Source organism: Hyperolius riggenbachi, chromosome 3 (assembly GCF_040937935.1).
Source record: "Hyperolius riggenbachi isolate aHypRig1 chromosome 3, aHypRig1.pri, whole genome shotgun sequence".
In the NCBI taxonomy this organism is placed as follows: Eukaryota; Metazoa; Chordata; class Amphibia; order Anura; family Hyperoliidae; genus Hyperolius; species Hyperolius riggenbachi.
Window position 1 is genome coordinate 337,523,573 of NC_090648.1, and position 24,944 is coordinate 337,548,516.

Genomic DNA, 24,944 nt, shown 5'->3' on the forward strand with positions numbered 1-24,944 from the left:
CCTGTTTTGGTGGCCATTTTGTTTGTTTATAAACAAACTTTTTAAAACTGTTTTTAACCACTTTTAATGCGGCGAGGAGCGGCGAAATTGTGTCAGAGGGTAATAGGAGATGTCCCCTAGCGCACTGGTATGTTTACTTTTGTGCGATTTTAACAATACAGATTCTCTTTAATAGAAAATGATTATTTCTTCCTGTGATACAATGACAGCAGCCATGTTGTTTGTAAACATTACACAGAGGCAGACTTATCTGTATCTTGATCACTAAGCCTGTGAAAAAAAAACGAACCCCCCTCCTCCCCTCTGCCTCTGAAATCAATGGCTAGTAACACCTCCTCCTCCTCCTGCCCATACTGAGCTCCCATGAGCCATTGCTACTGCCAAGGCTCTCTGAAAATCTGTGGGCGTGGTTTATTTAGTTTATAGGGAATTACAGTATTAAAACAAAAACAAAAAAAGTATTTGGTTTGAGGAATGCTCTATAAACAATAGGAAAGGAACACAATTATGCAATGAGTAAAAGTACACCTCGGATCCACTTTAACCAGTAACTGGAGATTGGAGAAACTCCATCTAGCATGCGGAGCTGCAAAAGATTTCTTATTAAGAGGCGCTGGAACAAAGTCCTAAGTATAACATCTTACCCTTCAGAAAAATGTAATTATTTGTAAGATTTGCTACTGTAACTGTCCACAAATGTCATCATATTATCTTGCCAACCAGCTGAAAAGGGAAATTAGAATTGCAATGGGAGTGGCTATGGCTGTGTTAGGTATAATCAGAACTAGGAGGAACTTTCTCCCTTATCTTGATTTTGCATAAGAGGAGCAGCTAAATGTGACCATTACCCGTCTAAGGACTCCCCTGTCTAACCCAACATGGCCACACATTTGTCCCTTTGTAGGTATAAGAGTATGTGACAAGACATTGTGATACTCCGTTAAGGCTGTTTGGGAAAAAAAAACTCCCTCCCAGGGCTGGCCTTATGATACACAATACCATGAGTAAAACTAAACTTTGGTGATTTGGCAGCCCCTACTATTTTGTGGTATGCTTATCTGCAATGCACATTCTGTTACTTAGGACTCTAGTGGTAGGACCATGGGTATTACACAGTAGGATTGTAAGTACCCCAACGGCTTAAATGTGCTTTGTAATCATGTGACAAATAACTGTACTTTTAGAGACAGGGAGGCCCTACTGGAGTGTCTGTATATGTTTGGTTGATCTGATTGCCTGAACTTGGTGCGGCTTTGAGTCTCGTTCATAAGCATGTACTGGAATTTTTAATGCTTTTAAAGCCTGAATACTTTTATTTTAACCTAAAATAGTCCTGTAACCAGCTTTCAAAACAAGTGCAGATTGTATCTGGGGGTTGTCCTTATTATACTAGCACACAAGGAGAAACTATAGATTATATCCCCTTATCCTGCTCTCCATTGACTTTTCCTCTGCTTGAATAATCCCTCTCCCAGCCTTGAGTAGTGCTGTGTCAGTCCATCTATGTGGGCATCTCTGGGTGGCTCAAGAGAAGTGAAAGCACCTCTTCACAAAGAATATTAATAGTTATAATATTAGTAAACATTGACGAGATACATAGAAAATTTGGTTTTAGGGCATTCTAAAAATATGTCCCATATGTAAAGTGAGTAGATAGACCTGGTACTACAGTAAAAACCACAATGCCTTTATTAATTCCAAAATAGATGCATACCATCCCACATTCACGCTATTCCACAGCCGTGTTTGCAATCACTACTATATATATAAATGTGTTTTGAATACATAAAACTATCAAACTCCACTCAATCGACACTTAGTCAACATAATATGCCCCAAGGAGACAAACTAGAAAGATCCAGATTCCTAATTAATCAAAGTACAAATTCACATAAAGAAAGAAACAGGACTCCACCTTGATAAGTTGCAAGTTGCTTTTACTTTATCTCATATTACAGCAACCGCATGCACAATGTTTTGGTTGTCAAGACCTTTATCAAGGGCTTGATAAAGGTCTTGACAACAGAAACATTGTGGATGCTGGTGGAGTCCTAGTTCTTTCTTTATAGGAATCAATAAAGGTATCATCATTTTTACAGTAGCCTCAGGTCTACTCACTTTAACCTAGGACGTTGCTTAATCATTTCATTAACCCTGAGCACACTGTAGTCAAGAAAATTATATACCTTGACAGTAAATTTGCATATAAAGTTGAGTAGCACCTGGAGTGCCTGCATCTGTTTCTTTTCATTTTTCCCTTTCTGGGACTATTGTTGCTCTTGAAAGTGGACCTATGCCCAGATCAGCTAGGGCACAGACACTAGGAGGGGTAAGGTTTACACCAGAAACATATATTTACCTGCAATATTGCTTCTTTTCTTCTAAGCACAACCCCCTTGTCTTTATTTTGTTGATGCAGGAATGCTCTTTAACTAGCCCATTGCTTTCCCCATGATCACACTTCCATTATGTTACTGTACACTTGTCCACTGCATTAGTGGTTCGCAGCCAGCCAATCCTGGGTCATTCCCGTACATGTTACATGCAATAGTAAGCTGGGACAAGGGTGGAGCTGGGGGACCTTGAAGACTATGAGAAAAAAGTGGCTAGCTACAGAATGGCACAGATGCAACCTTACTGTAGGATTGACTCTTCATGGCAGTACCAGATCCAGTTAAAGATTACACTTGTGTTACTGCATGTACCAGTATCAGAGAAACTCACAGAATTCGGCCTTACAAAATGCTGCTGGACTGAATGCCGGGCAACACAATTCATGATGTATTTGCAAAAGCAAGTTGTAAATAAGCTATTGAGTTCTGAATGTTATGTTTGTCAGAATATGCATAAGTAGATGCTACGCATTACCTTTTCAAGTAGTCAAAGACAGTAGCAGACCATTCAATCACTTTTGGATACTTTTCTTCTGACAAAACCCGCTGTAACAGCTGAACAAAGAATTCCAAGAACCGAGATTTCTTCTTAAATTTCATAACTGCATTAAAAAGGTCAACACATTTTTCTTGATTAGTCTAAATAATAGAGAATGTAACAAAGAGAACATATGTAACTGGAACAATAAGCACTGCAATAAAGCCTCACTTTAACCTAGGATGAGATGCATGGTTACAGAATGTTCAGAAATTAGTATAGAGTTTAACTTCTGATACACAAATATAACAAGAAAATGTCTCTTTGTACAACATTAAAGAGAACCCGAGGTGGGTTTGAAGAATATTATCTGCATACAGAGGCTGGATCTGCCTATACAGCCCAGCCTCTGTTGCTATCCCAAACCCCTCTAAGGTCCCCCTGCACTCTGCAATCCCTCATAAATCACAGCCACGCTGCTGACAAACAGCTTGTCAGAGCTGGCTGTGTTTATCTCTATAGTGTCAGTCTGCCGCTCTCCCCGCCTCCTGCAGAACTCCAGTCCCTGCCTGCATCCCTTCCCTCCCTGCTGATTGCAGGGAAGGGACGGGGGCAGGGACCGGAGCTATGCAGGAGGCGGGGGAGCAGCTGAGACTGACACTACAGATGTAAACACAACCTCACAGCACGGCTGTGATTTATGAGGGATTGCAGAGTGCAGGGGGACCTTAGTGGGGTTTGGGATAGCAACAGAGGCTGGGCTGTATAGGCAGATACAGCCTCTGTATGCAGATAACATTCTTTAAACACACCTCGGGTTCTCTTTAATGACTTGACTCTGATAAACAGCAAATGTTATACCACAATGACACGGGCATCAATCTAAAGTTGTACAAACAAACCTACAGCAGTTGGAAGACCAATAGCTCAGCATAACCTAGGAAAGAGTGACATCTTTTGGCGAATGATCATCAGCAGACTTACTGTTCCATGATGCTAAAAGGAATTCTTTTAAGGGAGTCTAATAAATGTGGAGTCCAGCTTCAGATTTCCCTTTTTCGTAAAATGAATGGATTTTCTGCAAATTTGTATTTTAAACAGCTGTAGGGCAAGTGTATCTCACCACATATAAGTGATAAACAAGGAGCAAAAATGTATCTGAATAGACCAGCTGCAATACAAAATATCAGCAGCATCAACCCTGTTGATCTATGAAAAATCCATTAAAAAATAACATAATTTGAGAGGCAGTGTAAGGGGCTAAGCCCTTTAAACTAATTGCATCTTTAGGCAAAAGTTACTCAGGAGTAGAATGTGTCCCACAGGGTCAAATAACCTGAAACAGGTCGTTTCGGAGCTCGTAGTAGTGGCCGGACTTTGAACTATTTCTCCCTACGAGTTGCAGCAACTCAGAGGGGGGAATTATTTTTTATGCCATTGTGAATTTCAGCGGCAGCAGCGTGTGCCATTATTTGGCTTTCCCCATGCCAAACTGACCAGGGGCATAACCATATGTACGCCCAGGGCCGGATTTAGAGCTGAGGAGCCTGTAGGTACAGATGTCACAAGATCACACACGCACAAATCACACGCACATGTGCAGATCAAACACACACATGCAGATCACACACACCTGCAGATCACACAGACACAAATCGCACACACACAGAACTCTCTCTCTCTCTCTCTCTCTCACACGCGCACACACACACACACACACACACACACGCGCACGCGCACGCGCACGCACACGCACACGCACACACACACGCACACACACACACACACACACACACACACACACACACACACACACACACCTCTCTCTCTCTCTCTCTCTCTCTCTCTCTCTCACACATGCACACATGCACACACACACACACACACACACACACACATCGCCTCCCCACTCGCAGAACGTTCCCCCTGGAGTTACATAAGAGGCGCCTGCTGCATCGCTTCCCTCCAATTAAAATGTCTCCCCCGGGCACACAGCTTCCCTCCCTCCGATAAAACTATCCACTCAGCTTCCCTCTCTCCGTTAAAAGTGTCATCTCTGCTGCACAGCTTCCCTCCCTCCGATTAATATGTCCCCCGCTCCTCTCAGTTTCCTTCTATCCCTCCGATGTAGAGAATGGTGCAGGCAGCGGCTCTCACCGTCCATCTCACAAACAGCGGTTCTGCTCAACTCCCGGGTACATGCTTCTGAATTGTAAGGGTTTTGCTTGATGACCTCATCAAGCGAGGACCCTTAAAGACACAATCAAGAAGAATGCCGCCGGGAGCTGAGCAGAGCCGCTGTTCGCGAGATGGATGGTGAGAGCTGCTGCCTGCACCGTTCTCCACATCGGAGGGAGGAGAGCCGGGGACATTTTAATCACAGTGAGGGAAGTAACTCCAGGGGGTGTTCTGGGAGGAGGAGGCAGCCTTACACATAAGGTGCCTGTAGGCACATGCCTACAGTGCCTTATGGAATATCTGGCCCTGTGTACGCCATATAACCACTTTAAATACTCACCACTCGTGCGGATGCAAGACCAGCAACAACTTATTTTTAAAGGGAATCTGAAGCACTGGCATCTGGCATTATTCACGAAGGAATTAAAATGGCAGCCTCCATAGTCTCCTCACTTCAGGTTCTCTTTAACACACACACAGCATAAGGAGTATTAATTTGTTTTTTTCAACCATAGATTTTGATGATATTTTATTCATACTGATCATTTTCTCACCTGTAGTATATTAAAGGATACTTGAAGTGAGATGGATATGGAGGCTGCCATATTTATTTAATTTTAAATTATACAATTGCTTAGATGCTCCGCTGATCCTTTGTCTCAATTTAGCCATAAACCATAAACAAGCATATGCAGTTGAGATGTTTCTGAAAAAAATCTGACAAGATTAGCTGCATGCTTGTTTCAGGTTTGGTATTCAAACACTATGGATGTCAGAATGATCAGCAGTAGGACTGCCAGGCAAATGGTATGGTATGGTTTAAAAATAAATAAATATGACAGCCTTCATATCCCTCTCACTTCAGGTGCCCTTTAATAAGTCCAGGGAATCCTATATTTCATTGTAATAAAATACATTTACAAACAAGTAGCAGTAGCAGATCATTTTTGAAAAATGCAGTAAAAGTTTGCTGGATCAAATAAGGTCCTCAAAGTTCTCCACCCATAGTAAATAAACCTGAGTATGTTTAATAAATGCAGAAAAAGTTTCAGTGTCTTCATCTTATGGACCCTTTACATGCCCTGTCAAAATGAAGTTATCATTTAAAATAAGGAGGAAACACTTTGGGTTTGATATATAGCTAAGTACAGGTAAGGCTCTAAGATACCACAGAGTTTGCCCAGTCCTTGTGCCTTCCCTGGTTGAAGTTATTCGACCTGTTAGGTCTTTGGGACTCACATCTGCACATTACAGATGTGCTGACCTTCAGGACTACTCGGAGGCAAGTGGTTCTCAATGCTGCCCAAGGTGTACCAAAGAGCTTCTCTATCTAGCAAGTTCATTTAACATCCACATAGTGTCGTAGCAATAGGGGATGCAGAGGTAGTGACCACACTAGGACCCATGGACCAGAATGGCTCACATTGGCCCTCTTCCACTCACTGTGTTGACTTTTCATTGGTGTTCCATGTGTTTTGAATACTGGTAATCACTAACAAACCATTCCCTTTCCTTAGCTTACAGCTCTCTCACACAGTGGCTTTCTAGCAAAGACAGTTGTTATAGCCCATGGCTCTGTAGCTACACCACTGCATCCATACTGAAAAAAATATTTTAAATTGAATATAATTTTTTAATTGAGCATACAAACTCGGTTTTAGAAGTTTTCTAGTAAAATCTAGTGAAGTAACCACTTGAATTAATAATGTGTGAAATGTCTCTTGTGAGAAAACTAGGAGAAAAGTTAATCAAATTGAGGACACAGCGTGAACGCTGCCTTAGTGCAGAGAAAAAATATTACATACAGTATTCAACTGACTATAATTATGTATCATGTATATTACATACAGTATTCAACTGACTATAATTATGTATCATGTACAATCCCAAAATAGATATGAGTTTTCACATTGTTGGTTCATCGAATACCTACTGCACTAGTTGTCCTGCTTGTATAGTAAGTTGCTCTACTCCCTATTATTGTATGTTCTTTGTACAGCAAAGTCCCCTGTATCTGGGAACTCAGGAAACCGGAAGTCTCAACTAAATGGCATGCCTTAAGGATAACGGGGACTTTGTTTTGGGGCGGGATTTGAGACTTTTAAAATACTTACAAAGCTTCCAGTAACATCTAGCAGCCTTCCTGCAGCACCTAGTGTGCTCCCAGTAGCTTCCGGTATCCATGCACGTAAGTCGGCGTGTCACCTGACCCGATGCGGGACAGGCGACATCCTGGCTTCTCTCCACGAGGGAGCCATAAAGCCGCTAGGTGCTGCAGGAAGTTAAGTATTTGGGGGCTGGAGGCCTGTACTTTTTAGGCTGGTTGCCTAAGCAACCGGCAAGCACATATATCAGGCATCAGGCGATCCCCGCTGCTGCCAGATACCGGGGACTCTACTGTACTTTGTACAGCACTACAACAGATGTTGTAAAATAAAAAATAATACTACTACTTACTTTCTTTGAATGCTGTATTTGGAGCCCAACATGTTACCACTGAATGGAGGAGTATAGGATCCTCTTGTCCCGTAAGTTCTATCCCAGCTGCTATGAAACAAAGTATAATAAAATTACATTAGTGTCAAACATTTTAAATAACTGACTTTATTTTACTAATAAAAAAGATTTGCCAGAAGACTGAGCAGTAGACTTTAAAGCTTCTCTGTAATTTCACTGCTTACAATTCTGTTCCAACATGTGCGCTCAGCAAGTGGCCCATTTGCATTTTGCTACATCAGCTTGTTCTTTCCAGTGGCAAGAATCTCTTAATTGTTTTTTTTTTTTTTGCAAGGGAATATCAGAATGAAGTATAATAATATGGTGAAGTTTTATCAGAGCATCTTTCTCTTATTATTTTTAGCTTCAAGAAAAAGTAGTGGTCACAAAGCACAATTTGTGAAGTTTGCCCATTAAAAGATGCTTAAAGTGAGAGGGATATGGAGGCTGACATATTTCTTTCCTTTTCAAATATCTGATCTGCATGATTGCTTATTCCAGGTCTAGGGTTAAAAGTATTCGAGGGAGACGATCAGCAAGACAGCCAGGCAATTTGCATTGTTTAAAAGGAAATTAATATGTCAGTCTCCATATCCCTCTCACTTCAGATGTCCTTTAACATAGTGTAGGTGACAAAAATGATCAGAAGGAATATAATATCATCTAAATCTATACTTGAAAAAATTCAACTAGCACTCCTTATGCTATGCGTGTTAAAGAGAACCTGAAGTGAGGGGAACATGGCTGCCATATTAATTCCTTTGTAAATAATGCCAGTTGCAAGCTATCATGCTGAGCTTTTGGCTTTAGTTGTTTAAAAGTCATGTTTAAAAGGCATGTGTACCACTTATCACCATGCTCCATTTGTATTAAGAAACCGAGTTACTGCTCTTTTTTATCCCTTAATAAATATTCTATGAAGGGTCTGGCAAGGGTAATACATTACTACACATGGAACAGGGAATAACTTGAAAGGAAGATACTAACACTGTGCAAAGCAGTAGCTGTGGTGCTGGAAACAGAGAGATAATCTCTCAGAAGAAAAGGGGGGAGGTGGGTGAGATCAGGTAAACCGATCTATACTCTGAAAGATAGACTGGCTGGTGACCCCTTTCAGATACTCCCTGTCTACCTCACATCACATGGATGAGTATGGGATGGGGAGGAGTCTGAATGGAAGGCAGAGCAACATGCTCTCAGCCATGCATCATGTGTTTTTGGCCAAGCCACACTGATACTGCACCGTAATAAACTGTTAATGCAAAAAATGATTTGTGCTCAATACACATCATTTAGTGCAATGTAAATTATGTGCTCCCCATATTATGCATAAAAACATGAGCTTGAACCAGGGCTTTAAAGAAGACATCCACATATACAACAGCTTCAAGCATTACAACAGTCCCTGTTCCCTGTGTACAGTGCTCTGCACCCAACAAAATAAAAATGGTTTGGTCACATGACCGGATTTCCCCAGAGGCTTCCAACTGCTTCTCAGGCCCTATGAAGGAGAGGTGACCGACAAAACATACAGCAATTATATGATACAATTTTGGCTGACACGGATATCCCGATTAATATTACTACATTAGTATCCAGATTTACTGAGGTACTACTGGGCCGGCAGCCTGATCCTACAAAACTTGCTTAGATTTCTTAAAAAAACTACTGTAACATAGAAAGGCTCTATACCTCAGCCTGATTCATATGACACCATTCAGAGGGTAGCTGAAAAATAAGCAATTTAGGGCTTGACAAAGCGGCGCTAAGTGTTAGCCTTTAGTGCCCCTTAAGTAGCTCTGCGCGCACTAACGGCTGAGCAGAGCTACTTCGCGCACAGCCCCACTCAATGAGCGCACACTGCTGTGCACGTGTATTAGTGCGCGGTGCGACGATAACGTCACACTTGCTGCCCCTTAAATGTCGCAACCGGTGCGACGATAACTGCGCATCAGGTGCCCCCCGAAGTGGCGCATTGATGCGCCGCTATCATCACACCGGGTGCGACATTTAAGGGGCAGCGGGTGCGACGTTATTGTCGCACCGCGCACTAATACAGGCGCACCCGTGCTGCGCGCGTAGTGAGTGGGACTGTGATTGATGTGTGGGCGCAAACTACTGAGTGCCATGGTTTGTGCCCACTAAGTGATAGGGCTCACTAACCGGCTTAGCGCCAGTTAGTGAATCAAGCCCACAGTGTTTGTATGATTTCAGGCTCATGCTCACATCCATAACAAGAATGTTTGCTATAAGTAATTCCAGAAGGACCTGATTTGATTTCGTAAAAAAAAATGTCATAAACAGCAATAACCAATCCTTTCAACTACCTCACCATGTTGTAATATGATTGAGACAACAGCTCCAGTCCTGTGCGGCTTTGCCATAAACGAGCAGATGATGTTAATAACACTTAAAGATAATCTGTATTGTTAAAATCGCTCAAAAGTAAACATACCAGTGCGTTAGGGGACATCTCCTATTACCCTCTGTCACAATTTCGCCGCTCCTCGCCGCATTAAAAGTGGTTAAAAACAGTTTTAAAAAGTTTGTTTGTAAACAAACAAAATGGCCACCAAAACAGGAAGTAGGTTGATGTACAGTATGTCCACACATAGAAAATACATCCATACACAAGCAGGCTGTATACAGCATTCCTTTTGAATCTCAAGAGATCATTTGTGTGTTTCTTTCCCACATGCACTGAAGTTTCAGGCTGCTCTTTTCTTCCTGCAAACAGCTTTGCCCTTGTTTGTAATTCCTCAGTATGTGAAAGCCCAGACAGCTCAGAGGACGATTTATCCAGCTAGTAAAAGATAAGAGAGAAGAGAGAAGCTGCTCTAATCTAAATAACACACAGGCAGTGTGCAGAGAGGGGCCTGGAAGGGTGAGTTCATAGCAGAACCACAACACTGAAGAACTTGGCAGCCTTCCAGACACAGGCCGACAAGTCTGACAGGGGAAAGATACATTGATTTATTACAGAGACAGTAATAGTATAAAGTGCTGCAGTTAGCCAGAACACATTAGAATAGCTTTTGGAACTTGTAGGATGATAAAAAACAGGATGCAATTTTTGTTACGGAGTCTCTTTAAGCAATTTTACAGGATCACCTATAATGACGGATCACCTATAATGACCGTGAATGATCAGAAGTCCAATGATGCTTTGGTAAGTCAGGCTTTAAAAGAATGCTTGGCCAAACAGAGGCTGAAACAATGAACAATGTTACTACCTAGTAAGCATTTAAAATTTGACTTTGGTAGAAAAAATATAATAGTAATATAGATAATCTGTAACTACCGGTAGCTTCCTCTTTTTTCAAACTAGCTGGGTGGGAGTGGAGAACAAAATGAATTTGTGTCACAGAATAAGGTACAATGGCATAAAAGGTGCACACCCTCATGACACTACACTGAATCATAGCAGGTATCCATAGTATAGAAAGATGAACCAGAAAAAAAATTATACTTTCACTTTTCATGGTACATATAGGAGGAGTGCATTGTTTTAAAATTCATTATTATTTATTATTAACCTATTAGCAACGTCAATAGTGTTATCTCATTTGAAATAAGTGCACTGCTTTTGGCCTCAGTCGGCAGAACTAATTGTGCTGTAAATTCTTTGAATGCTTTGATCTCTTTCTACTAGCAAAAAATATAGAAACTGAAAACATAAATCCTCTGATATTGTCTCAAACTGCCCCCTAGTGGCAAGTGGCCATAAATACACATTACAGCAGTACTAATTAGAAGCAGGTAAATGTAACAAATAAGAAATAAAAAAAGGTGCTAAAATAAATTGGTCTGGAGCACTTGCAAGCCAAATAAATTGGCTACTAAAGGGTTAATCTAGTGCCATCATCGTCTGTGATTTAGTACAGAGCATGAGACGTAGGTACATAAAAATACAAGCATCTGTATATAACACAGAGTTGGTAGACAACATCAATGTTATAGTGACCAATAAGGGTCACTTTATGTTATAAGCTCCCAAAGGCAAAGAAAACTGCCCTTGTGAGCTTATAACATAAAGGAATAATGAGGAAACAAAAGGTGGGGCAATATATAAGGTGTATATCCAGAGATAGGTCATTTTTAAATTATATTCAGCAAGAAGCATAGCAGAGGCTGAAGGGGAATGCCCTAGGTTAGATTGTATGCATGTCTGAAAAAGTACATTTCAAGGGTGCACTTAAAGAGAAACCGTAACCAAGGATTAAACTTCATCCCAATCAGTAGCTGATACCCCCTTTCCCGTGAGAAATCTTTACCTTTTCTCTAACAGATCAACAGGGGGCTCTGAAAGCGCTCCCACAGTGTGATGTCAGGACCATGGTGCTGACATCACACTGTGGAAGCCTTGTTGCATTGTGGGAAATGCACAACTGCCAAAAAAGCAAGCAGCAGCTACTTCCACTGACATCACCTGCCAGCAGTAAAAATGTCGCCATGTGATAAATGTCAGAATGTAAATCAGCGAGAGGAAAGATTTTACAATGGGCAAACACTGACTAAATCATTTATACATAATTATTGTCAAAATTAAGCACTTTTGTTCATTATGCTATTTGCACTGGAGTTCCTCTTTAGGGTTGATCAAAAAGCAATGGCATACTTATCACCTAAAACCTAAGAAATTTCAATCCAACTTTAAGTAGGTAGGATAAGGTCTAAAGCTAAAAACTGACACTGTCATCACTGCGATACAATTATATTTATATAAAAATTACCAATAAAAAATGCTTTTAGAACGACCATCATAATTCTTATTTGTACATCTTACAACAAAACATGGTTTTTGGACCTTTACTTTTAGGGGAACCACAAATTAGCCATTTTAGTGTTTTTTTCTGATCATCAGGCTTCTTTAAACCTTCCATGCCATCTCATTGTGAAGTATGTTTTATATAAATGAGCTCAAAAGTTCCTTGAGATCAGTCACATTGAAATACCAAGGAGTCGGCTCACATTGCTGTTTAGCAAGCACAGGCTTTCCATTCCTGGAATTACAATATGCTGGACTAAGCTGTCACAACACAAGATTCATCTCCATAGCATTCAAATGCAATGAAAATGCTTGTGGAGTTAACAGAATAAGAATAAACCCTAATTCAAAGTGTATTTCTTAATTATGCTCAGTGCTGTCCAGGCTTCAACTTTAATTAGATGTTAAATCAAAGAAATATGATAAACACAAAACAAATTATAGATTTTTCTGTGAAAGCAACCGTTAGGATGTATGTCGCATTTCTTGACAATGTACAAACTTTTAGGTTACAATTACATTACTATTATTATTATAATTTGGAATGTATCTGGATGCCGTTTATGTCTTAATTGTAAAAAAACTACTAATCCATTAAAACCTCCCTAAAATGTCATGTATGACTTCTTACTGCCCTATTCACAACGCTTTACTGCAGTATTCTCTATAAAGAACCAAAACAGAAATTACAGTAATTATAGACAAACTCCACAATATGAATGTAATGTGGTGATAGTTCAGAAAAAATATAGTAAAAAGTCTAGTATTTAGGGTAAAAAGGTCAATTTTAATCATACACTTTTATAGATATTAAAATAGAACATTTTTGTCTGCTTGCTCAGTGTTCAGTACGAGGGTTTCCTCTTGTGCAGCTAAGTAATAAGTCTCAGGACAGTAATTAACATTGTACCATGGGCATCCCTCTAGACTGCTGGAAGGGAGGTAAGCCTTAATTTCTTCCTGGTCTTAGTATTATAAAAGGCTGTGAGTTAAAAATAAATGTATATATGCTGTAAACTGAGAATGCGTTTAATAATAATGCAGATAATAATTTGTATTTATGAATTAATAACATACAAAGGGCATAAGTAGGAAACAAAATCAATTAACAGTTTTTGGGGCCAATTTTTAAGTATCAATTTATCCAGGTAAACCTTGCACAAAGTTAAGGTTTTTGCAGGCATACGATCTTGCGAATGATTAACCACTTTCCCTCCCGTGGGACGCGTATCTACGTCCCTGAAAATCTCACTTGAGCTCCCAGGGCATAGATAATAGTCCCTGTCTGTTTACTCCCGTTGCACGCATTCATGCACGCAGCCCCCTGTGGTAGTGCACAGATTGGGGAATAGGATCATATGTTCCTAAACCCAATCTAAGTGTTTAAAATTGAAATGATTGCTGTTGCAATGAGAAACAATAATGATTCTATTGTAAATGACAGTAGCTGTCATTTCCTGTTGCCTGGAACGCAGCTTGAGCTGCATTCTAACCAGACAGGAAAATGTGTGGCCAAAAAGAATATTACAATAAAAAAAATGTAAATATACATTTCCTATCCCTATAATAAGCCCATTAATTCATAATGCTCCCTCCCTGCCCCCATGTAAACCCATCTAAAAGACAATCCATAAATTGTTACATTAGGGACCTAGCTTTTAAAATATGCATGCTATTAGGGTGTATTACTGTTATTTTTGCAAATAAGGACTTACATTATTGTTAATCACATAATGGGAAAAATACACCTTTACAGTGGGATGCGAAAGTTTGGGAAACCTTGTTAATCATCATGATTTTCCTGTATAAATCGTTGGTTGTTACGATAAAAAATGTCAGGAAAGGTATCTTATAAAATATATAACATTTATTTATCACAAATTATAAAATAGTAGCTTAATTCTTTATAAAGAATTAAGCTACTATTTTATAATTTGTGATAAATAAATGTTATATATTTTATAAGATACCTTTCCTTCCCTTTTTTCTCCAAGTGATTAATCTACAATTTATGAGTCTTAGACTCAAAGGGAGCACCTCATTTGTAAATTTGAGACCCACAGTGTGGATAAAAAATGTCAGTTTAATATAGCATATAGTAGACACACATAGTGATATTTGAGAAGTGAAATGAAGTTTATTGGATTTACTGAAAGTGTGCAATAATTGTTTCAATAAATTTAGGCAGGTGCATAAATTTGTTGTCATTTTATTGATTCCAAAACCTTTAGAACTAAATATTGGAACTCAAATTGGCTTGGTAGGCTCAGTGACCCCTGACCTACATACACAGGTGAATCCAATTATGAGAAAGAGTATTTAAGGGGGTCAATTGTAAGTTTCCCTCCTCCTTTAATTTTCTCTGTAGAGTAGCAACATGGGGGTCTCAAAACAACTCTCAAATGACCTGAAGACAAAGATTGTTCACCATCATGGTTTAGGGGAAGGATACAGAAAGCTGTCTCAGAGATTTCAGCTGTCTGTTTCCACAGTTAGGAACATATTGAGGAAATAGAATACCACAGGCTCAGTTCAAGTTAAGACAAGTGGCAGACCAAGAAAAATCTCAGATAGAAAGAAGCAACGAATGGTGAGAACAGTCAGAGTCAACCCACAGACCAGCACCAAAGACCTACAACATAATTTTGCTGCAGATGGAGTCACTGTGCATCGTTCAACCATTCAGCGCATTTTACGCAAAGAGATGCTGTATGCGAGAGTGATGCAGAGGAAGCCTTTTCTCCGCCCACAGCACAAACAAAGTCGCTGGAGGTATGCTAAAGCACATTTGGAAAAGCCAACTTCATTTTGGAATAAGGTGCTGTGGACTGATGAAACTAAAATTGAGTTATTTGGGCGTAACAAGGGGCATTATGCATGGAGGAAAAACAACATAGCATTCCAAGTAAAAAACCTGCTACCTACAGTAAAATATGGTGGTGGTTCCATCGGGCTGTGGGGCTGTTTAGCCAGAGCAGGGACAGGGAATCTTGTCAAAGTTGGCGGACGCATGGATTCCACTCAGTATCAGCAAATTCTGGAGACCAATGTCCAGGAACCAGTGACAAAGCTGAAGTTGCGCTGGGGATGGATCTTTCAACAAGACAACGACCCTAAACACTGCTCAAAATCCACTAAGGCATTCATGCAGAGGAACAAGTACAACGTTCTGGAATGGCCATCTCAGTCCCCAGACCAGAATAAAATCGAAAATCTGTGGTGTGAGTTAAAGAGAGCTGTCCATGCTCGGAAGCCATCAAACCTGAATGAACTAGAGATGTTTTGTAAAGAGGAATGGTCCAAACTACCTTCAACCAGAATCCAGACTCTCATTGTAACCTACAGGAAGCATTTAGAGGCTGTAATTTCTGCAAAAGAAGGATCTACGAAATATTGATTTCATTTCTTTTTATGCACCTGCCTAATTGTGTTTAAACAATTATTGCACACTTTATGTAAATACAATAAACTTCATTTCACTTCTCAAATATCATTGTGTGTCTAGCTATATGATATATTTAACTGACATTTTTTATCGTAACAACCAACAATTTATACAGGAAAATCATGACGATTAACAAGGTTGCCCAAACTTTCGCATCCTACTGTATTTCCAAATAGAATATTGTCTCCAGACATTGTACTAGGGGAATAATTTAAATAGTGTAATAACCGTAACAAATGGGCAAATAAAATGTGTGGGTTTTAATTACAGTAGCAGATTTTATTTTAAAATATTTTTAGCTGAAAACTGAGAAATAATTATTTTGTTATATTTTTTTTTCACTTTACAATGCAAATAAAATAAAAAAAATTCTTCGCAAAAAAATTACCACCCAAAGAAAGCCTAATTTGTGGTGAAAAAAAACCATTGTATAGATAAGAAGTGATAAAGTAATTGCCAAATGAATGGATGCAGCGCTGAAATGTGAAAATTGCTCTGGTGTTTGGGAAGGGGGGGGGGGAACCCTTAAAGGTGAAGTGGTTAAACAATTATAACAAAATCATAATAATGACAAACACGATAATATGTAAGTTAAAACACATGCATTAAATCAAACAGAATTAACCTTTTACGAGGAATGGAACTAGGGGTTGCTTACAACAGTTCAGTGGAAAAAAAACTTTTACTGACTGCCGAGGCTGAGCACAAAAATAACACATGGGGTGTCTCTGATAATAGTAATAACCACTGGACGATGCATATGCCTACTACCGTACCACCATGGCAAGTCTGACACTCTGAGAATTCCAAAATCTTCTACACTCATTCAAAGTCTCCGCCCCACTACCTGCGACCTGGATCCTGGCCCAACTAGATCCTTAATGCAGTGCCCAGCGCTGTTCAGGCCAGCACTTCACAAAAACACTGAGTGCTCCTTGCAAAGTGGACTTTTCCCAGAAGAACTGAAGAAAGCAATCATAAAACCCCTCCTGAAGAAACCATCACTAGATCCTGATTCTGTAACCAACTACAGACCTGTGGCAAACTTACCATTCCTATCAAAAGTTATCGAGAAAGCAGTCGCCAACCAGCTAGAAGCCAGGCTTACAGATAACAACATCTTTGATACTTTTCAGTCAGGATTCAGGAAAAGGCACAGCACTGAAACAGCATTAGTCCGAGTAATGAATGATCTACTTACTGCAAGGGACAAGGGTGATTGCTCAATTCTGATTCTTCTTGACTTGTCAGCAGCATTTGATACTGTGGATCATGAAATACTAATCCAGCGACTGAAGAATTACTGTGGCCTAAGGGGTACTGTTCTTAGCTGGTTTCAGACCTTCCTATCTGGCAGGACACAGCAAGTATGTCTGGGCACACACTACTCTAATCCAGTGCCACTTGCCTATGGAGTTCCACAGGGTTCTGTACTATCACCATTACTCTTTGCAGTCTACATGCTCCCACTGGGCAAAATAATCCAGAACTATGGTTTAGGATACCATAGTTATGCAGATGACACACAACTGTATCTGTCCTTCAAGCCTGGCACCCAAGACCCATCAGCATCCATTAATGCGTGTCTAGTGGATTTACAAAATTGGATGAACACCAGCTGGCTGAGGCTGAACTCTGACAAAACAGAGGTGTTGGTGGTAGGTGGTCCACACATGATGGATAAAGTTCAAAACGCTCACCACCTCAAACTAGCAATTGGGGGAGATACTGTACAGTATAAAGACTCTGTGCGAAACCTTGGGGTGATCCTGGATGGAAATCTAAAACTCAGACAGCAGGTATCAGCTGTCGTCAAGTCTTCCTTCTTCCATCTAAGAAATATAGCGAAAATCAAACACCTTATCCCAGCTGAAGACCTACCTGCCCTAGTTCACGCATTTGTATCCTCCCGCCTAGACTACTGCAACGCCCTGTTAATTGGATCTACAGATAAGGTTCTGCGCCCCTTACAGCTAGTACAGAATGCTGCAGCCAGACTCCTAGCCAATGCCCCCCGCAGCTCACACATCACCCCAGTACTGCAAACTCTTCACTGGTTGCCAGTAAAATGGAGAATCAATTTTAAGATCTGCCTGCTGACATTCAAGGCTCTACACCACATGGTACCCAAATACATAGCGGATCTATTGGAACTTTATGCCCCTCCACGCACCCTCCACTCTGCCAACAAGATGAAGCTGGTTATTCCCAGGATACACTTAACATTTGGTGCTCGGGCCTTTTCCTATGCAGCCCCTACTCTATGGAACTCACTTCCACAATCAGTACGAGAGGCTCCTTCTCTGGACAGCTTTAAAAAAAGGCTAAAAACTCACCTCTTTTCCCTAGCCTTTGAGACTGCATAATGCAGGGTCACAGCGCTTTGAGTCCCCAGGGAGAAAAGCGCTATATAAATATTATTGTTATTGTTATTGTTAATAAGATTTCTTAAAATGCAGAAATATAAACTGAGACCAATGTTACGTCCATATGGAGGCTGACATTTGTATTTCCTTTTAGATTATGCACATAGCCTGGCTGTCCTGCTGATCCAGTGCCTCTAAGGCCTGGTTCAGATTAGCGTTCGCTGTCCGGATTCGCCTGATCGGATCTGGACCGTATACTGTACAAACGGAACGTACATTCCGCATAGCAATGCAAAGTCTATGCGGACGTTCACATGCGTCCGTTCCATACAGAACGAAGCCGGATCGGATCCGGACTCCGGACACTTTCCAACATGCTCTATTTTTGGGTCCGGATCATCCGGCCCACGCACCCGGACCGGAGCCTGACTGCACCATCCGGAAATAGAAACCAATAGGGAACGGAAAGCACAGAACACACTGGCTATCAAAACCGGACTTTATATTTGAATGTGGAACAGAGGCGCCAGCAGGATAAAAATTCGTAAAACCTTTAAAAATGCTTGGAGGAAGTGGTGGGCTTGCCTCCCAAATGCAAACAAGAAGTTCTGTTTATATAAATTAACACATTTATTTATACGGTACCCCAGACAGAAATGCAACGCGTTTCGCAGGTCAAGCCCGCTTCATCAGGCAAAAATGGGGACAACTGTAAACAAAGTAAAAACAATAAACGATAAACAATAACCAATAAATAATAAACAATAAACAATAGTAGCTGTGAGACAGAGGGCTATACAGTTCAATGCAGACTAACCGTTATTAATTATGAGGGTACTGATGAGCAATAAACGATCCTTGAAGAATGACAGTATTTAATTCAAATATTGCTAATAGCATAAGAAGTATGCAATAGAGGGAAAAAAAGGGTATCTTGTTTGGAATATATGTGCGGACTAGGGGGGGGGGGGGGGAAGGGGGGCGGAGGGACACTATGTTAAGGTGGATAATATGTGTGGTGGACATGGTAGCACAGTATGGCTAGGGAGAAAAGGTGTAAACATGCAGAGGTATAGTGTGAATGTAAGGTATGTGGGCGAGGGAGGTGTGGATGATGGGGACCTGGATGGAGTACTACCCCACTTCCTATGCGTATTCTAGCGGCCATTTTGGATGGGGACACATGGGCCCAGCATTTCTAGAGTGGAGCAGCAGTGACTTTAGTGCTGGAGCTGTTGGCAGTATGTCGGACATGGAGGTGAGGCCCTAAACAGCGGAGGACCTGATTGTACAGGTGCACCTTCTGCTGACCTGCCACACCCCAACAATTTTAATAGTTTATTTATCTATTTTTACCAAACGGATCCGGATGGCAGCCGTATTCATGCCTGATGCAAACGGACCGGATCCGGATCGGAACCGGTCCGGATCCGGGCCGTTTGCATCCCAGAACGCAAGTGTGAACGGGGCCTAATAGTTTTAGCCATACACCCTGAACATGCATGCAGATCAGATGTTTCTGCCAAAAATCTAACAAGATTAGCTGCATGCTTGTTTCACGTGTGTGATTCAGACACTGCTAACCAAAAAGATCAGCAGGACTGCCAGGCATCTGGTATTGTTTAAAAGGAAATAAATATGGCAGCTTTCATATGTCTCTCACTTTGGGTTCCTTTAAAAGGAAGACAGTGGTTTTCCAGATGCGCTGTCCAGGCTATTTTGCAGAAGCACAAAATACAGGCAATGATGATGACTGCTCATGCTAACTACTCTTGACAATTAGATGTCCAGTGGCACCCACCAGTTCAGACCTGAGAGTAACCAGTGAGACCCCGATACACCTATCTTTAGTCTGAAGCAGTCTGATCACAATTAATTAAACCCCACCTCCAGCATGGAAATATAACCCATTGATTTGTTTATGTACAAGGATGCAACAATAGGTTAGCAGAAAAAAAGCAGTATGTGTTCTGGACTTGACATTTTTGGCTGTGAAAAAAGTGGCACGTTCACTTAAGGCCTGCAAAGCAATACAATAAAATACCTGCATGCAACAGTGAAGCATCGTGGAGGGTTTTCACAAGTTTGAGCCAACAATTCTCCACATAAAATTTGGGATTTGGTCAGCATTAACTGAACCCTCAGTGCTGGTAATAATAAATACGAAATACATTTTGCATCAAGACAGTGGCCTCGAACATACAGCCAAAGTCATATAGAACTACTTTTAGGGAAAGAAAAACAAAGAGTTCCAGCGGAAATGATCTGGTCTCCATAGAGCCCTGACCTCAAATAAGTGTGTCTGTCTGTGATTACAGGAAGAGCCCAAAGTAACTGTATCTATTTTGTATAACACCAATAAAAATAGTGACTTATTACATTTCAAGATGCATGCCTCAATTTTTTTTTAAGTTAAGCAAAAAACCTAGAACTGAAAACCACATACTCACTTCTCCCATAAGTGTACATGGCCCTAGTGTCCCTAAAGTAATACATTACTATAATGCAGTACAGTTAGCACAACTTGCCTCAGTTAATGCAGATACATTTGTAAAATCATTCCTCTGTGGATTCAACTGGAAACTGATCACTACCCCTATAACTCCTTTTATTTCACACTACATACATTGCATTGCCGTGCAACAGACAATATAATAACGTCACAATGTGATACAATCATATTTCAATGGGGGCTTTCACACTTGTATTTTGCAGTGTGATGACTTCTGACAGAATATTGTGCAGCATGCAGTGTGTTACCAGGTGATGCGTGCCGTACAAGTATAGCCCTACAGACTATATTCTGCACTGTACAGGATGCATTGCCGAACCAGGTGATTTAGGCGATGGCCTCAGGTCGGTAAAATGCCACGTAGACCGCAATGTTCATTGTGGCTATAGTGGAGCTCGCTGTGTAATTTGGCCAAAGGTAATAGGTGGCCCCTGAATTACTTGTCTAGGTAACTGTGGGTTTAGGCCACAACTTTCAACTAAAATATAGTAACTAGACACATTTTTGGTGAAGTTAATTAACCTTTAGACGATGGCTCCACGCTAATTGCCTTAAATCGCAGCACTGTACAATTTTATTAGGCGGCGGTTTTGCCATCTAACAGTGTGACACGGCTGTCCCCCTGCGAGGCTCAGGGGGGGTGATCCGCTGTCATAGGCTGAAGCCTTTGACAGCCAATCACAGTGATTGGCTGGTGGGGGAGGGAGGGGCGGGGGAGGTAAATAATAAAAACAATGCCCAAATTTATTTAAAAATAAATATTTACAAAAAAACAAACATCCTGGCAGCGATCTTAGCCCACCAACAGAGAGTTCTGTTGGTGGGCAGAAAAGGGGGGGAGGGGAATCACTTGTGTGCTGAGTTGTGCGACCCTGCAGCAAGGCCTTAAAGCTGCAGTGGCCTATTTAGTGAAAAATGGCCTGGTCTTTAGGGGGGCATTAACACTGCGGTCCTTAAGTGGTTAAATTATGTTCGATGCCCAGCTTCTTTCCTATAGATTCTTTATACTTGACTGTTCTTTCACATGTGTGTTATTTTAGAAAATCCTTTAACTTGCCTGCTACCACTGTGCTATCAATACTCTGGCGCTGGTACATTTACACAGGATCTATTTTAATGTATTAATGAATTTAACTAAATAAAATGTTATAAAACTAAAAAAGACAATTGCAAGTGTATCTACTATGGCTGATATGATTTTAAAAGGAAAGGGTGGTCACTTCAAATATTCATTAGATTTTTTTTCCCCATGTATTTGATTTGTGAGTTGCTCGTTGACCAAATACATTGCACAGACTTGAATTAAAGGTATCAGGCCCATTACTCAACTGAAAACACTAGGGCCTAGTGATCATTTGGTTTACTTATTCCCACTGGTCACTAGGTCATGCAAAGCAGTTGACCTCTCAATTCGTTTCAATAAAGAGGTTACCTCTTATCTACTACAAAGTAGTTAGTACAGCCAGGAAACAGCACTGGCTCTTTACCAATTCTCCAATGCATTTGGGTACAGTCCAGTGAGGGGGAACAGCTGTCGGGGGTCCTTGGAGGAAATTTAAATGGGTGATTTTGGAAAACTGCAGTTATCCTTTACCTTAAATAAAACTGCATGTATGTTCATAACAAAATAATGGTATGCTTTATAGTTTGGGCAGGAGATTAAAATGCTCTACAGAAATGCATGCAGCACAGTAAATTTCCATGCTGACAACTGCCTAGTGGAATGCATAACCAAAGCCTTAGAGCTGCAAGGCTGGAAAGGTAACTACTCTTGCTAACATAATCTCACAATCTTTATGGTAGAAGTGAATGTAAGCATGAATGCACAGCCAAGTGGTTATGATAATAACTCTGGAGAACGGAGGGTAAAGATGAGTAGTAGACCTATTGCAAGGGGGTACAACAACATGGCGAAAAAAAATCAAATTTTAGGATTGTTGCCTAGACTTTCTGCTAACAGTTTCATTGAGTAATAATCATCATATATTTAAAATACCATATACTACTAAATTACACTACTCAATTGCAGCACTGATGTTTTTAATTATCACCGTGAATACATATTCTTTAAAGATTTGTGCAATTTTCTCAGTTTAATATCATTCTTTCATTGATATACAAAACAATCGTACAGGTAACGCTTTCAACCTGTAAAGAAAACATAAATCCAATTTGTAATTTTTAGTTCAAAATGCAACCGGCATGGCGCATAACCACAGACTGGGATTTATATTCCTCTTACTAAAAGGAAAATATTGAGGTTATTTCCAGTCTCCTGCCATTAAAATCAAAATCTATCCTAATTTTTTTTATAATTTAATGACTAGACTGTAAACTGACTTAATTAATTTATCATATGCTTCAGCAACCAACTTGCATAATTAGCTGATTAAGATGCATATCTCATTGATTTAGTTATACACTTGTTAATTTAATTGCCACAAGTTAGGCTAATTACATTTAGGAGAGTCCCATAGTTAGATATTATCCTTTGTTAAAATGTATAGGATATTAGGAAAGTTAAAGCAGTGTATCACTTGACAAAGAAAGAAAAGTAATATCTATTTTTTAAAGCAAAGCTAGCATTCCTCCTGTTGTGAGTGCCGTTTGTGTACCTCCGAGAATAGTCACGGGACTGGCAGATGAATCTGCGGACACTCTGAAGTAAGAAGGAGTGGGAGCTTTACCATTGAGGGAAGGATCTGATTTTACAATTACTTTCAGCAATAATGAAACTGACTGTAAAGCATAGGAAATCTCCTAGCAATGGTACCAGATAAAGATTTTAAAATTGTCAGCCACATCCCAGGCCGTGATCAGCAGTACCAAAATGTAGAGAAATTTCTGCACACTCATGCCCATTTTTGTTGTAGTTCATGCATCATTTTAAATAAACCCACACCATCTAAAATTTCACATTTATTTAGTCTTCATTAAAATCATAAATCAAACAGTAATACAAATGAAATAGCTCTTTCCAGAAAGACTAGTGGTGGAACATTAAGGAGCAAAGCACAGTATTTTAGAGCATTGCTCCTTTGTCAAGCTGCCTGATACCCCATTACCTTTAACCACTTAAGGACCCCAGGCTTACACCCCTCTAGTGACCAGGCAATTTTTTACGTTCTGTTTGAGCCTGTTAATGGCAACAGGACATTTTAATAAGTCGCGCGCTCCCACTGCTGCTCCGCATGTGTGCGCGCCACTCCTGCTGCCGTTTACTGCCGGGTATCCGTGTTCCGCGATTGGGGAAGAGGAGAGAGCGGTCCTCTACCCAATCACAATGCCTGGAGTGAATGGACGTGAGTGCGATCAGCGGCCGCGTCCATTCATAAAACAGGAAGCGTCACAGTTTAGTAAAATGTAAAAAAAAAAAAAGAAAGTATACACTTCCTAAACAGGAGAGCGTTCCCTAGCGCCATCTTGTGCCCAAAAAGTAAAATTGCACATACAGGCACATACACAATATTAATAAAATTAATAACTTACACTTCCAAAGCCCCCCCCACACACCAAAAAAAACCCCACTAATATGGTAAAAAAACACATAAATAGTTGTTTTAGGGACTTAGCTTTTATATTTTATGTGGGAATATTACTATAACTTTACTACACAGGGGCTTGTAATTATGGACCGGACAAAAAAAACCCAGAAAAATAACACCTATATTTCCACATAATATATTGTCGCCATACATTGTGATAGGGACATAATTTAAATGGTTTAATAATCGGGACAACTGGGCAAACAAAATCTGTCACTTTTAACCACAGGAGAACATTTAATTTTAAAACTATAATGGCCGAAAACTGAGAAATAATGCATTTTTTCCATTATTTTCTTATTTTTCCTGTTAAAACGCATTTAGAATAAAAAAAATTCTTAGCAAAATGTACTTCCCACAGAAAGCCTAATTTGTGGCGAAAAAAACAAGATATAGATAATTTTGTTGTGGTAAGTAGTAATAAAATTATTAGGGAATAAAAGGGAGGAGCACTGACAGGTGAAAATTGCTCTGGTCCGTTAGGGTAAAAACCGCTTGGGGGTGAAATGGTTAAAAGCTCGCTGCAGAGCCATAACACTGAGCACACAAATGATTCTCCCCCCTTTTCTGCCCACCAACAGAGCTTTCTGTTTGTGGGCTCTGATCACCGCTATGATCAGTTGTTTTTTTACTTAAAAAAAAAAAGAAAAATTACTAGTTAACCTTCCCTCCCCCCATAAATTGTCCCTAGGTGGCGATCAAATAACTTCCCCACCTCTCATAGGCATCAGCCTATGAGAGGGATTTCAAAGAAAGTCGCTCG

At 40.3% G+C, this 24,944-nt stretch overlaps 1 protein-coding gene across 1 annotated transcript in view; it reads right to left on the minus strand.

The window, feature by feature from the left end:
* CFAP54 (cilia and flagella associated protein 54) overlaps positions 1-24,944 on the minus strand; it is a 528,182-nt gene that overhangs the window by 294,296 nt on the left and 208,942 nt on the right. The window contains exons 32-33 of the mRNA XM_068273664.1: positions 7,507-7,596; positions 2,869-2,995 (exon numbers count right to left, since the gene is read on the minus strand). Of these exons, the coding sequence (XP_068129765.1) occupies positions 2,869-2,995; positions 7,507-7,596 (217 nt within the window). The remainder of the gene's footprint in view (positions 1-2,868; positions 2,996-7,506; positions 7,597-24,944) is intronic.